The sequence below is a fragment of the Oncorhynchus mykiss genome, chromosome 8, assembly GCF_057628025.1.
Source record: "Oncorhynchus mykiss isolate SJ-2025 chromosome 8, ASM5762802v1, whole genome shotgun sequence".
Lineage (NCBI taxonomy): Eukaryota > Metazoa > Chordata > Actinopteri > Salmoniformes > Salmonidae > Oncorhynchus > Oncorhynchus mykiss.
In genome coordinates, this window is record NC_143029.1 from 28,777,681 (window position 1) to 28,793,326 (window position 15,646).

Sequence of the window (15,646 nt, forward strand, 5' to 3'; positions counted from 1 at the left end):
TAAATTGAACGAAACCCCTGAGCTAATGTTTATTGCAGACATCAGATAATAGCTCCACCTTGCCCTCTGACCGCATTACTTCGGCTACACCTATTCAATCATTTCAAAACATTTTCATAAGGGTCTAGAGACTGTGATTAAAAATGACTGTGGTCTCTTACAATAGCCCTCCATTCCCCTTTACCTGAGGAGGTAGACCGCCCGCTCAATGTCATTCAAATCCTCGTCCACGGTCAGCTTCTCTATCTCTTCAGCAGTCTGAAAGTAGAACAGTAGACAGAAGATAATGAGAGATTAATCAGTTCAAGCCAAATAAAAACAGACATTGGACAACTTTATAAAGGACACATCGCCATCTACAAAACCACTGTGCTGCCGCTCAAATTGATAACTAAGTAACTTATGAGGATGCTCTCCCACTAGGCACGAACGTCAATTCAACCTTTATTCCACATTGGTTCAATGTAATTTCATTGAAATTACGTGGAAACAATGTTGATTCAACCATTGTGTGCAAAGGGACTCCATTATGTGAATGTGTGTGTGTGTGGGAGGGAAGGTTAACTACATTCTGTCTCCGTCTGTCGCTTCACTGGCTCTACCACTGTGACTGGGCATCCTATTGCACTAGTAATGACCTGTTTACCCAGACTTGAGTGGGGGAGGAGTGGGGCAAATTCTGGGTTGATGTGGTGAGGGCTGGACAGGATTCTGATCACGGTTCTAAATTGACTCTGCAAGTCATTAGTAAGGGGGTTGCAGTGAGGCACGACAGACTGACTGCAGTTATTTCTCTCTGTCCCTGTTTGCTTGCGTGGGAGAGTGTGCGTGGGGGACCAGGGGGAGTGTGGGTGTGTGTGTGCGTAGTCTCTTACGTTGAAGCTTCTCTCATTATCTGAGCCGCCTCACTCTGGATCCTCCTCGACACAGAAAAAAAGAAAGCGGAGCACAGAAAACACACGCCCACCTCTGAAGCAGCAGCCATGCATACAGAATAAGATAGTTAAAGTAGACTAACCCTTTCCTCACTACCTCACTGTCAGTCTAACAAGTATTTAAAGAGAGGAAGAGGAGAAAGATGGGACTCTAACCCTTTATGCATTCCCTAAGGTTGTCCATGTTTTAATATCACATTTGCACCAAGAGGATCCACAAACTACAGCAGGGAGAATTTAAAATAAAATAAAAATGCTTGCGGGCAGCCTCTTGCCAACCCCTGAACTACAGCATAGAGGAGGGTGACTATTTTTGATGGAGAGGAAATCCTTGACTGTTCTGCAGATACTGTCCGCAGTGGAGGAGCGGGCAAGTGAGGGGGAGAAAGAGAGCCAGTGATGCAAACAGCTGACAGAAGCTGCGTCACAGGAGAAAGCAAACGTGTGGGCAACCCCATTACATAGTCGGTTCTTGTAGTGATTTCTGCTGCATTCAAAGCAACTGGGAATTCGGAAAGCACCATTCAAGACAACTGGGACCTTGTGAAAAAAACTAGGTCAAATCATAAAGTCAGTGATCTTCAGGTCGGAAAGTCGGACCTCTAGAAAGCGGCCAGAGTTCCTGACTTGAAATTCCAAGTAGGATAACCGTTCAAAACGATTTTCCCAGTCGGAGCTTTTTCCCCCCCGAGTTCCCAATTGTCTTGAACGCATTGACGTCGGCAGTCGGCGATTTCCGAGTTCCCAGTTGTTTTGAACGCGGTTTTGGTTCGTGCGTTTTCACAGGGGTAGCCTACACTGATGCTGAAATGATAACTGTCGCTGCCGTGTCGCCAGGCTACAGTGCGATAGCATGTTCCATTGACTATTTGTGCGAGGAACTAAAAGTTATGATATAGGCTAAGTCATGATAATGGCTAAGTGTAGGCAGGTGCCTATGTTCTGCTGTAATAAAGCAGAACCATAACTAAAAAGAAAAGGAAAATACAAATGACAGATGAAGGTGACAATAAGCATTGTCAACATAGCTACATATACATTTTCATATACATATAGGCTATTCGTAACATTAACAAACCTAGGCTTTGATATCAGAATATCTAATCACAGCCTATAATCCTGTTTTTAGTGATGTATGAAATTATTTAAATTACATTTCTACAAAGACAATTTTCTGAGAAAAAGGCATACAAAACATCACGCGGAATATAGTGAACAATTAGTAGAAGATCAATATTTCAAACATAACGTTAGCTATGCACTTTCTTGTCAAATACCTTTAGACTCCTGCGTATAGGTCTTTCGATGAATGTTAAGTCTTGCAGATCGTCTACCTGACCAAACAGGCTGGACTGGTTCAAAGTCATTTTGCTGACGAACATCTGTGTTTTTAGTCTCCTTTTTGGAACAGCTGTCGCAAGTGTTAAAGCCTTGTCATGGTCATGGCTCCAAACTGTGAATGTGTAAGATGAATTCTTTGATTTGGGGAAAGCTGATCCACCCACGAGAAAGCTTATTTGATGTTAGCTAACGTTACTGCCTTGGAACTTGATGGGTAGCAGTGGTGATAGATGATGATGCTGAGTAACGTTAGTTCCAAGCACATCCGAAAAGCATGATCATCTCCCTCTCTGATTTGATAGCTTTCTATCTATGTTTAAATAATGAAAAAAATGCTGTAGTTACGCTTAAATCTCACAAGGTGAGATGTCACCTAATATCCCACCTTGTCACCTACTATCGCAAACAGTGATGCACTCAATTCCCACGAAAAGCTCTCATCGTCAACTGGTTTGGTTTGGCTACCTAGCTAGCTTTTTAGAATAACACGACCTACGAGCTTGCTAATGTTCCCTGGTGCACTTAGAGACGTCGTGTATTATCTTGAAATAACTAGCTAGCTACAGTACTTCATAGCAGAAGTAATGTTTCCAAGTTCACTTCCTATATTAGAGTAGTTTCGACCTGTTCCAAGTCACATAATGATGAAGTCCCTTTCGATGGATTAAAGTGATTCATTGCTGCTGACTAATAAACAGCTGAGACAGACTTAGCCAAAGCAAAACTCTACATGTAAACCGAAAAATAGTTTGCCAAAATAGCTAACGTTAGCTAGCTATCTCACAACAACATAACTACCAAAGCTAAGCTTTGAAATCCATCTACCCACAGTTGCTACCTATCAATATTCAAGTTAGCCTACAAACGTAACGTTAGCTAGCGAAAACGTTAATACTGTAGCTAGCTAGCCAGGTTGGAGTTTAACTGAAGTGAGTAGCAGATTATGCCCTTTTCGCTGTGCTAAAAACATTACTATCAACAACAGAAAAATATATCTCTACTCCAAGCTAACAAAAACACAATGTTATAGTTTACGTGTTCATTTGCCAGACACCTTGAAAATCTCTCTCTCGGCCCTGTAATGTTCAACATAATCCACGCACACGCACATACTGTTTACACCACGGAAACGCACTGCAGCGACTAAAGAGGTTTCCATGGCGACGACATGCTACAGTGCCTGGCTGAAAGAACGTAATGCACCTATCATCAAATTCTAGTCCAGTACTAGCTATAAAAAATTGAAAATAGTTCGATTTGGTATTGAAGCGTGAAAATTGCCCCACTTGTATACTTTCTTGCGCTGAAAAAACCCTGATATAATACAATTTCAGCAAAGCCTCTGGTCGGCCTTTAGCGTCATCTGTGCGTCAATGTGAAAATGCAGTTACCTGCTTTTACGTTTTGGGTCTGGATCAGCCTTTCTTAAAGTAACTGGGTCACGATCCAAAATGGGTCGCATACCTGTTAATGGTGGGTCGCCACTTGTCAGAGTAAATGTATAATTATCTAATTACTGGAATTGATTTGACCAAGTGCAACTGCACTCATTGTTCAGTGCGCTCTATGTTTAGCAGCGGTCTCTGCTAAATTTGGCAGCTGCGCAAGTGGGAGATGCCCGTGTGCTTCGCGGTTTACCAGATCTTATTTTTTTGCAGTTTTCTTGAAGATCCCTCCGCGACCCACACGCTGCAGCGCTGTCGTTCAGCAGCAGATGAATCGCTGTCAGCCACTGATTTATCATTCCCATTCGCCATCACTCACCGCTGTCACCAAATGGACTCAAGATAGCCACAAGTTCTGACTGAGCTCAATCGTCATGAAACGCAAATACAGAGATGAGTTTCTCTCTCTTGGTTTCATACACACTTTGAGAAATAACGAGGAGCACCCACAATGTGTTTTGTGGGGGAAGTGCTTAGTAATGAGCAGTGGCGACCCGTCATTCAGGGCAGATGGGGTCCCTATAACAGCAGCCCGTGTTGTGCATTCTGTCGCTGTACATTTCAAAAGTGCTGAACACATAGTTATATTGACTACGTCTGTCTTACTGTAGTATGTCTTAATCTAAATTATGGAATGCCTCTTATCCGCTCATCGTTCCCTTATGCCATAGTTTGTGCATCTCAATTGTCAGTAGAAACCACATTTGTTTAAACAAGTCAGCCATAGCAGCTATTTTTTTTTTAAAGACACTAAAAAAGGCTGAATTAATTGTTTCCCTGCCAGACAAGGCTCCGCTGATAGTCAGGTGTAGCGGTGGTAAGGATTCACTCCACTGTGCTGGAAAGCTCTGCTGTTGGTACAACTTTATGCAGGCCATAACAGTTTGTGGGCACCGCTTTTTGCCGTTATAGTGCAGTTAATGTATTGTTTAGTGTTGTGTAGTGTCTTTGCTGGCATGGATCAAACTTTTTTTTTTTGCCCCATCATGATTTGCATGCTAAAATCGCCACTGGTAATGAGTCTCTCAAAACAAACAAATAAATAAAACGACACGTCCTGTCCAAACATCCACAGCATGACGGTAAACCCAGGGAGTTATTTTAGAACAGGACAGAATGCTTCAGGAAACAGTACTTCGACAGTCGAAAAGAAAGTCAGTTAGCAAGGTATTGTTGTCATAGATTGGAACTGTTGCTGTTGAAATACAAGTAATCATTTTTATTCTGAACTGGAATAAAACTGATTGAAGCAAGATGCTTTTTGAGGCAAACACACTCACACAGTTCTGTGTTGCTCATCTACAGCAGGAAGTGGTCTCCTGCCTGACTGCGAAAGCAGTAGATGTTCTGATCCAGTTTGGCACTACATATGAGCCAGGGTTCTCAACTCTGGCATACTTCAAAAACAATTACAGAAACAGACTCAGTGCTGAGCATGACCTTCAACACTGTCAAAACCCAGAATAGACATGTTTGTTGAAAACTTCAACCTGTGTGATTTTATTGATCAGTTTATTCCAGTTCAGAATAAACAAATAGTTATATTTTAACAGCAACAGTTCCAACCTAGACTTTTTTTTCAACAATACTTTCTACAGTAAGATGTACAGTAGGCCTGATCATTTTTCATTTGGACTGTTACTGAGCCTGTGTGTGTGTGTGTGTGTTCTGTTATACTGTGTGTGTTCTGTTATACAGAACATCTGTGTGATGTAATCAAGCAGTTTATTCCAGTTCAGAATCACATTTATTTATTGTATTTTAACAGCAACAGTTCCAACCTAGACAGATATGTATGAGTGTTTTTAATGGGGAAAAATGAACATGAATAGCTATTTATGAAAATTTAATTTCATTGTTATTTGTTTTTGTCTATATTGCATTTGTTTAAGGCATAAGGGTAATGAAATGTACCAATATTTACACATTATTTTCAAAAGCAGGTGTAACAGTCGTCTTATGAAGGAGAAGAGGACCAAAGTGCAGCGTGGTATGTGTCCATATCTTTTAATAAAGAACTTGAACACTGAACAAAAACAATAAACCGACAACCGAAAACAGTTCTGGCTGGTGCAGACACACAACAGAAAACAGAAAATAATCACCCACGAAACACAATAGAAAACAGGCTACCTAAATATGGTTCTCAATCAGGGACAACGATTGACAGCTGCCTCTGATTGAGAACCATACCAGGCCAAACACAGAAATACCAAATCATAGAAAAATTAACATAGACAACCCACCAAACTCACACTCTGACCATACTAAAACAAAGACATAATAAAATAACTAAGGTCAGAACGTGACAGCGGGTCCCAGGAAAACACAATATCTAATTTGTGTCCCAGGCTGAAAAAGTTTAAGAACCCCTGGTTTAGATGGCCCCAAAATAGTTTAAAATGTTTGTATAGGACTTTGTTCCTACCATGATGAATGCAACAATTATGAAAAACCATCCAAAATTGCAGTACAATTGTGATATTCACTCTTTTAAAGTGGTGTATTAAACACAAAGTTACCATATCCTCCCTGAAGTCTACTGGTTACAATGACACATACTATGATATTATATACTGTGTCACTTTTAGGAAATGTGACAGGAAACACGTCCTGTACACGTCACTCTTGGCAAAATCATAGGAATGCAATATGTCCAGCAGGGAGATAGGTAACCCATTTGAACAAAATGCTTTTATGATGAAACAACAACACTTCTACAAAAAGCCAGGATGTGTCTAACTAAAAATGTTTACTTATATTGTCATTGCACATTTAACCTATTACACTGTAAGGCAGCTGTTTCCAATATGGCCGCCAACCAGCTCCAAATAGAACAGGTTTCACAAAGCTGTATTTACAAAAATAATACCCAATGATGTCCTAAAATGTTGAGATGTGGAGAACACAATGAAATGGCTTAAATATGCCATATATACATTCATACAGTGCATTCAGAAAGTATTCATACCCCTTGACTTATCCCACATTTTGTTATGTTACAGCCTGACTTCAAAATATATATTTTTCTCACCCATCTACATACAATACCCCATAATTTCAATGTTTTTAGAAATGCTAGAAAATGTATTGAAAATGAAATACAGAAATATATCATTTACATAAGTATTCACACCCATTTGCTATGACACTCCAAATTGAGCTCAGGTGCATCCAATTTCCTTTGATCATCCTTGTGATGTCACTACAACTTGATTGGGGTCCACCTGTGGCCAATTAAATTGTTTGGACATGCTTTAGAAAGAAACATACCTCTCTATATAAGGTCCCACTGTTGACAGTGCATGTCAGGGTGAGGCAGGAAGATGGCGGACAAGGAAAAAAAAACAACAAAAAAAAAAACAACAACAACAACAACAACAACAACAACAACAACAACAACAACAACAACAACAACAACAACAACAACAGAGACTGGATGGGCATAATATGTGCTTCAGCAAGGTGGGTTCATTCATAGCATAAATGGAAAGTAAGTCACAGAAAATAGAGGCTGTGGTGGCAGCTGCAGAGAGGTCCTTGGGATTGCACCTGCTTCAGAGTGCAAACAAGCTTAGACTGGGTCGAAGATTTAAGTTCTAACAGGACAATGACCCTAAGCATACAGCCAAATCAATGCTTGAGTGGCCCAGCCAAAGCCCAGACTTAAATACCATTGAAAATGTGTAAAAAGATTGCAAGATTGCTGTTAACCGCCGCTACGCATCTAACTTAACAGCTTGAGAAAATCTGCAAGGAAGAATGGGAGAAAATCCACAAATACAGATGTGCAAAATTGATACAGACATACCCAAGACTCAAAGCTGTAATCGCCGCCAAAGGTGTTTCTACAAAGTATTGACCCAGGGTTGTGAATACTTAGGCAAATTATTCCATTTGCACTGTTCCAGACGTAATTATGAGCCGTCCTCCCCTCAGCAGCAGATTTTTATTTATTTTGACCCCTCACATTTCAGCCCCATCTAAAGCCTTGTTCACACTGCAGGCCTTAATGCTGAAATCAGTTTTGTTTTTCAAATCCGTTTTGGACTACTGACTGTCCAAACAGCAAGTCACAAGTGACCAAATCGGATGTGTGTGTGTTCAGACAGCAGTAATTTGCTGACAAGGCTAAGCTAGTTGTCATAGTAACGACAGGCATGTGTGCAGTGGTGTAGGCTGATTGGTGGTGGTGCTGGTGTTTCCTATCACTCAGAAGTTGTGCCGCAAGCTAAGGTGACAACAATGCCTGCCATAGACATTTCCCAATTACATTGAATGTTCAAAATCATAGGGTAAGAACACGTTTAAAGCCTCAAAGTATAAGATGATCCAACTTTCAAAACAAATTGTTTTTGGCTAGCCACAGCAGTCAACTAACTAGCTACAGTAGTTAGGTAGCTGTTTGGTTTTCCAGCACATTCACTAGTTTGTTTGTAAACAATTTACAAGCTAGTTATCTACCACATGTTCTTTTCAAACTGTCAACAGAGCAGCTAGCAAGTGACAAGATATGCCAAATAAGTCTAAAAACCACTAGAGAGCAAATCAATCAGATTTTACCATTCAGACACAATATTTGTATCTTACTTCAAACCACCTACAAATATCAAATTCCATGTGCTAGTTACAATTTGTATTTTAGTCATTTAGCAGACTCTCTTATCCAGAGAATATATTTTAACATTTTCATACTGGTACCCCATGGGAATTGAAATCACAACCCTGGTGTTGCAAGTGCCATGCTCTACCTGTCATGTTGTGTCTTGTCTCTGTCCTTTCCCTTCACCCTGTCTCCCTCTGCTGGTCGTTGTTAGGTTACCTTTTCTCCCCCTCTTTCCCCCAGCTGTGCCTTGTCTCCTCCTAACCACCTCGTCACCCCTTTTCCCACCTGTTCCCTTTTTTCCCTCTGATTAGTCCCCTATATCTCTCTCTGTTTTTGTTCCTGTCCTTGTCGGATTCTTGTTTGTTGTGTTTCATGCCTGAACCAGACTGTCGTCATGTTTGCTGTAACCTTGTCTTGTCCTGTCGGAATCTGCCGGTCCGTCTGAGCCTACCTATGTTTGGTAATTAAAGAAGCTCTGTTTAAGTTAATTCGCTTTTGGGTCCTCATTCACGCACCGTAACAGAAGAATCCGACCATTAATTGGTCTAGTAATTCTATCCTCTCCTGGAACGTCTCTTGTCATGTGAAATGTTTAATGTCTGCTATCCCTCCTGTTTCCTCTGTCTCTTCTTCACAGGAGGAACCTGGTGATTTGACAGGGGTGCCGGAGGAATATCACGATCTGCGCACGGTGTTCAGTCGGTCCAGGGCCACCTCTCTTCCTCCACACCGGTCGTATGATTGTAGTATTGATCTCCTTCCGGGAACCACCCCCCCCCGGGGTAGACTATACTCTCTGTCGGCTCCCGAACGTAAGGCTCTCGAAGATTATTTGTCTGTAGCTCTTGACGCCGGTACCATAGTCCCCTCCTCCTCTCCCGCCGGAGCGGGGTTTTTTTTTGTCAAGAAGAAGGACGGGTCTCTGCGCCCCTGCATAGATTATCGAGGGCTGAATGACATAACAGTGAAGAATCGTTATCCGCTTCCTCTTATGTCTTCAGCCTTCGAGATCCTGCAGGGAGCCAGGTTTTTTACTAAGTTGGACCTTCGTAACGCTTACCATCTCGTGCGCATCAGGGAGGGGGACGAGTGGAAGACGGCGTTTAACACTCCGTTAGGGCACTTTGAATACCGGGTTCTTCCTTTCGGCCTCGCTAACGCTCCAGCTGTCTTTCAGGCATTAGTCAATGATGTCCTGAGAGACATGCTGAACATCTTTGTTTTCGTTTACCTTGACGATATCCTGATTTTTTCACCGTCACTCCAGATTCATGTTCAGCACGTTCGACGTGTCCTCCAGCGCCTTTTAGAGAATTGTCTTTTTGTGAAGGCTGAGAAGTGCACTTTTCATGCCTCCTCCGTCACATTTCTCGGTTCTGTTATTTCCGCTGAAGGCATTAAGATGGATCCCGCTAAGGTCCAAGCTGTCATTGATTGGCCCGTCCCTAAGTCACGCGTCGAGCTGCAGCGCTTTCTCGGCTTCGCGAACTTCTATCGTCGTTTCATCCGTAATTTCGGTCAGGTGGCAGCTCCTCTCACAGCCCTTACTTCTGTCAAGACGTGCTTTAAGTGGTCCGTTTCCGCCCAGGGAGCTTTTGATCTCCTCAAGAATCGTTTTACATCCGCTCCTATCCTTGTTACACCTGACGTCTCTAGACAGTTCGTTGTCGAGGTTGACGCGTCAGAGGTGGGCGTGGGAGCCATTCTTTCTCAGCGCTCCCTCTCTGACGACAAGGTCCACCCATGCGCGTATTTTTCTCATCGCCTGTCGCCGTCGGAACGTAACTATGATGTGGGTAACCGCGAACTGCTCGCCATCCGGTTAGCCCTAGGCGAATGGCGACAGTGGTTGGAGGGGGCGACCGTTCCTTTTGTCGTTTGGACTGACCATAGGAACCTTGAGTACATCCGTTCTGCCAAACGACTTAATGCGCGTCAGGCGCGTTGGGCGCTGTTTTTCGCTCGTTTCGAGTTCGTGATTTCTTATCGTCCGGGCTCTAAGAACACCAAGCCTGATGCTTTGTCTCGTCTCTTCAGTTCTTCAGTAGCCTCCACTGACCCCGAGGGGATTCTCCCTGAGGGGCGTGTTGTCGGGTTGACTGTCTGGGGAATTGAGAGGCAGGTAAAACAAGCGCTCACTCACACTCCGTCGCCGCGCGCTTGTCCTAGGAACCTTCTTTTCGTTCCCGTTCCTACTCGTCTGGCCGTTCTTCAGTGGGCTCACTCTGCCAAGTTAGCCGGCCACCCTGGCGTTCGGGGTACGCTTGCTTCCATTCGCCAGCGTTTTTGGTGGCCCACCCGGGAGCATGACACGCGTCGTTTCGTGGCTGCTTGTTCGGTCTGCGCGCAGACTAAGTCCGGTAACTCTCCTCCTGCCGGCCGTCTCAGGCCGCTTCCTATTCCCTCTCGACCGTGGTCTCACATCGCCTTAGATTTTGTCACCGGACTGCCTTCGTCAGCGGGGAAGACTGTTATTCTTACGGTTGTCGATAGGTTCTCTAAGGCGGCTCATTTCATTCCCCTTGCTAAGCTTCCTTCTGCTAAAGAGACGGCACAAATCATCATCGAGAATGTTTTCAGAATTCATGGCCTTCCGTCAGACGTCGTTTCGGACAGAGGTCCGCAATTCACGTCTCAATTTTGGAGGGAGTTTTGCCGTTTGATTGGGGCTTCCGTCAGTCTCTCTTCCGGCTTTCACCCCCAGTCTAACGGTCAAGCAGAACGGGCCAATCAGACTATTGGTCGCATCTTACGCAGTCTTTCTTTTCGTAACCCTGCGTCTTGGTCAGAACAGCTCCCCTGGGCAGAATACGCCCACAACTCGCTTCCTTCGTCTGCGACCGGGCTATCTCCTTTTCAGAGTAGCCTCGGGTACCAGCCTCCGCTGTTCTCATCTCAGTTCGCCGAGTCCAGCGTCCCCTCCGCTCAGGCTTTTGTCCAACGTTGCGAGCGCACCTGGAAGAGGGTCAGGTCTGCACTTTGCCGTTATAGGACGCAGACTGTGAGGGCTGCTAATAAGCGTAGAACTAAGAGTCCTAGATATTGTCGCGGTCAGAGAGTTTGGCTCTCCACTCAGAACCTTCCCCTTAAGACGGCTTCTCGCAAGTTGACCCCGCGGTTCATTGGTCCGTTCCGTATTTCTCGGGTCATTAATCCTGTCGCAGTTCGACTTCTTCTTCCGCGATACCTTCGTCGCGTCCACCCGGTCTTCCATGTCTCCTGCATCAAGCCCGTCCTTCGCGCCCCCGCTCGTCTTCCCCCCCCCCCCCCCCATCCTTGTCGAGGGCGCACCCATCTACAGGGTCCGTAGAATTTTGGACATGCGTCCTCGGGGCCGTGGTCACCAGTACCTCGTAGATTGGGAGGGGTACGGTCCTGAGGAGAGGAGTTGGGTTCCCTCTCGGGACGTGCTGGACCGTGCGCTGATCGAGGATTTCCTCCGTTGCCGCCAGGTTTCCTCCTCGAGTGCGCCAGGAGGCGCTCGGTGAGTGGGGGGGTACTGTCATGTTGTGTCTTGTCTCTGTCCTTTCCCTTCACCCTGTCTCCCTCTGCTGGTCGTTGTTAGGTTACCTTTTCTCCCCCTCTTTCCCCCAGCTGTGCCTTGTCTCCTCCTAACCACCTCGTCACCCCTTTTCCCACCTGTTCCCTTTTTTCCCTCTGATTAGTCCCCTATATCTCTCTCTGTTTTTGTTCCTGTCCTTGTCGGATTCTTGTTTGTTGTGTTTCATGCCTGAACCAGACTGTCGTCATGTTTGCTGTAACCTTGTCTTGTCCTGTCGGAATCTGCCGGTCCGTCTGAGCCTACCTATGTTTGGTAATTAAAGAAGCTCTGTTTAAGTTAATTCGCTTTTGGGTCCTCATTCACGCACCGTAACAGAAGAATCCGACCATTAATTGGTCTAGTAATTCTATCCTCTCCTGGAACGTCTCTTGTCATGTGAAATGTTTAATGTCTGCTATCCCTCCTGTTTCCTCTGTCTCTTCTTCACAGGAGGAACCTGGTGATTTGACAGGGGTGCCGGAGGAATATCACGATCTGCGCACGGTGTTCAGTCGGTCCAGGGCCACCTCTCTTCCTCCACACCGGTCGTATGATTGTAGTATTGATCTCCTTCCGGGAACCACCCCCCCCCGGGGTAGACTATACTCTCTGTCGGCTCCCGAACGTAAGGCTCTCGAAGATTATTTGTCTGTAGCTCTTGACGCCGGTACCATAGTCCCCTCCTCCTCTCCCGCCGGAGCGGGGTTTTTTTTTGTCAAGAAGAAGGACGGGTCTCTGCGCCCCTGCATAGATTATCGAGGGCTGAATGACATAACAGTGAAGAATCGTTATCCGCTTCCTCTTATGTCTTCAGCCTTCGAGATCCTGCAGGGAGCCAGGTTTTTTACTAAGTTGGACCTTCGTAACGCTTACCATCTCGTGCGCATCAGGGAGGGGGACGAGTGGAAGACGGCGTTTAACACTCCGTTAGGGCACTTTGAATACCGGGTTCTTCCTTTCGGCCTCGCTAACGCTCCAGCTGTCTTTCAGGCATTAGTCAATGATGTCCTGAGAGACATGCTGAACATCTTTGTTTTCGTTTACCTTGACGATATCCTGATTTTTTCACCGTCACTCCAGATTCATGTTCAGCACGTTCGACGTGTCCTCCAGCGCCTTTTAGAGAATTGTCTTTTTGTGAAGGCTGAGAAGTGCACTTTTCATGCCTCCTCCGTCACATTTCTCGGTTCTGTTATTTCCGCTGAAGGCATTAAGATGGATCCCGCTAAGGTCCAAGCTGTCATTGATTGGCCCGTCCCTAAGTCACGCGTCGAGCTGCAGCGCTTTCTCGGCTTCGCGAACTTCTATCGTCGTTTCATCCGTAATTTCGGTCAGGTGGCAGCTCCTCTCACAGCCCTTACTTCTGTCAAGACGTGCTTTAAGTGGTCCGTTTCCGCCCAGGGAGCTTTTGATCTCCTCAAGAATCGTTTTACATCCGCTCCTATCCTTGTTACACCTGACGTCTCTAGACAGTTCGTTGTCGAGGTTGACGCGTCAGAGGTGGGCGTGGGAGCCATTCTTTCTCAGCGCTCCCTCTCTGACGACAAGGTCCACCCATGCGCGTATTTTTCTCATCGCCTGTCGCCGTCGGAACGTAACTATGATGTGGGTAACCGCGAACTGCTCGCCATCCGGTTAGCCCTAGGCGAATGGCGACAGTGGTTGGAGGGGGCGACCGTTCCTTTTGTCGTTTGGACTGACCATAGGAACCTTGAGTACATCCGTTCTGCCAAACGACTTAATGCGCGTCAGGCGCGTTGGGCGCTGTTTTTCGCTCGTTTCGAGTTCGTGATTTCTTATCGTCCGGGCTCTAAGAACACCAAGCCTGATGCTTTGTCTCGTCTCTTCAGTTCTTCAGTAGCCTCCACTGACCCCGAGGGGATTCTCCCTGAGGGGCGTGTTGTCGGGTTGACTGTCTGGGGAATTGAGAGGCAGGTAAAACAAGCGCTCACTCACACTCCGTCGCCGCGCGCTTGTCCTAGGAACCTTCTTTTCGTTCCCGTTCCTACTCGTCTGGCCGTTCTTCAGTGGGCTCACTCTGCCAAGTTAGCCGGCCACCCTGGCGTTCGGGGTACGCTTGCTTCCATTCGCCAGCGTTTTTGGTGGCCCACCCGGGAGCATGACACGCGTCGTTTCGTGGCTGCTTGTTCGGTCTGCGCGCAGACTAAGTCCGGTAACTCTCCTCCTGCCGGCCGTCTCAGGCCGCTTCCTATTCCCTCTCGACCGTGGTCTCACATCGCCTTAGATTTTGTCACCGGACTGCCTTCGTCAGCGGGGAAGACTGTTATTCTTACGGTTGTCGATAGGTTCTCTAAGGCGGCTCATTTCATTCCCCTTGCTAAGCTTCCTTCTGCTAAAGAGACGGCACAAATCATCATCGAGAATGTTTTCAGAATTCATGGCCTTCCGTCAGACGTCGTTTCGGACAGAGGTCCGCAATTCACGTCTCAATTTTGGAGGGAGTTTTGCCGTTTGATTGGGGCTTCCGTCAGTCTCTCTTCCGGCTTTCACCCCCAGTCTAACGGTCAAGCAGAACGGGCCAATCAGACTATTGGTCGCATCTTACGCAGTCTTTCTTTTCGTAACCCTGCGTCTTGGTCAGAACAGCTCCCCTGGGCAGAATACGCCCACAACTCGCTTCCTTCGTCTGCGACCGGGCTATCTCCTTTTCAGAGTAGCCTCGGGTACCAGCCTCCGCTGTTCTCATCTCAGTTCGCCGAGTCCAGCGTCCCCTCCGCTCAGGCTTTTGTCCAACGTTGCGAGCGCACCTGGAAGAGGGTCAGGTCTGCACTTTGCCGTTATAGGACGCAGACTGTGAGGGCTGCTAATAAGCGTAGAACTAAGAGTCCTAGATATTGTCGCGGTCAGAGAGTTTGGCTCTCCACTCAGAACCTTCCCCTTAAGACGGCTTCTCGCAAGTTGACCCCGCGGTTCATTGGTCCGTTCCGTATTTCTCGGGTCATTAATCCTGTCGCAGTTCGACTTCTTCTTCCGCGATACCTTCGTCGCGTCCACCCGGTCTTCCATGTCTCCTGCATCAAGCCCGTCCTTCGCGCCCCCGCTCGTCTTCCCCCCCCCCCCCCCCATCCTTGTCGAGGGCGCACCCATCTACAGGGTCCGTAGAATTTTGGACATGCGTCCTCGGGGCCGTGGTCACCAGTACCTCGTAGATTGGGAGGGGTACGGTCCTGAGGAGAGGAGTTGGGTTCCCTCTCGGGACGTGCTGGACCGTGCGCTGATCGAGGATTTCCTCCGTTGCCGCCAGGTTTCCTCCTCGAGTGCGCCAGGAGGCGCTCGGTGAGTGGGGGGGTACTGTCATGTTGTGTCTTGTCTCTGTCCTTTCCCTTCACCCTGTCTCCCTCTGCTGGTCGTTGTTAGGTTACCTTTTCTCCCCCTCTTTCCCCCAGCTGTGCCTTGTCTCCTCCTAACCACCTCGTCACCCCTTTTCCCACCTGTTCCCTTTTTTCCCTCTGATTAGTCCCCTATATCTCTCTCTGTTTTTGTTCCTGTCCTTGTCGGATTCTTGTTTGTTGTGTTTCATGCCTGAACCAGACTGTCGTCATGTTTGCTGTAACCTTGTCTTGTCCTGTCGGAATCTGCCGGTCCGTCTGAGCCTACCTATGTTTGGTAATTAAAGAAGCTCTGTTTAAGTTAATTCGCTTTTGGGTCCTCATTCACGCACCGTAACACTACCATCTGAGCCACACGGGACCAAAGACTTTTCAGACTGCCGGAAAAATCTAGATTTGAATCGGATATGCAAATAAATGGGATTTGA

General features: G+C 46.3%; 1 protein-coding gene across 5 annotated transcripts in view; it reads right to left on the minus strand.

The window, feature by feature from the left end:
- ppp4r4 (protein phosphatase 4, regulatory subunit 4) overlaps positions 1-4,116 on the minus strand; it is a 127,789-nt gene extending 123,673 nt beyond the window's left edge. For 2 of the 5 annotated variants that reach the window (XM_036985226.2, XM_036985225.2), the window contains exons 1-2: positions 2,213-4,116; positions 185-258 (exon numbers count right to left, since the gene is read on the minus strand). In XM_036985226.2, coding sequence (XP_036841121.1) covers positions 185-258; positions 2,213-2,317 — 179 coding nt within the window. In that variant the 5' untranslated portion in view covers positions 2,318-4,116. Of the gene's footprint in view, positions 1-184; positions 259-875 lie in introns of all 5 variants that reach the window. The other 3 variants (XM_090243095.1, XM_036985228.2, XR_016497715.1) reach the window with 2 other exon arrangements.
- Positions 4,117-15,646: the final 11,530 nt, after the last annotated feature.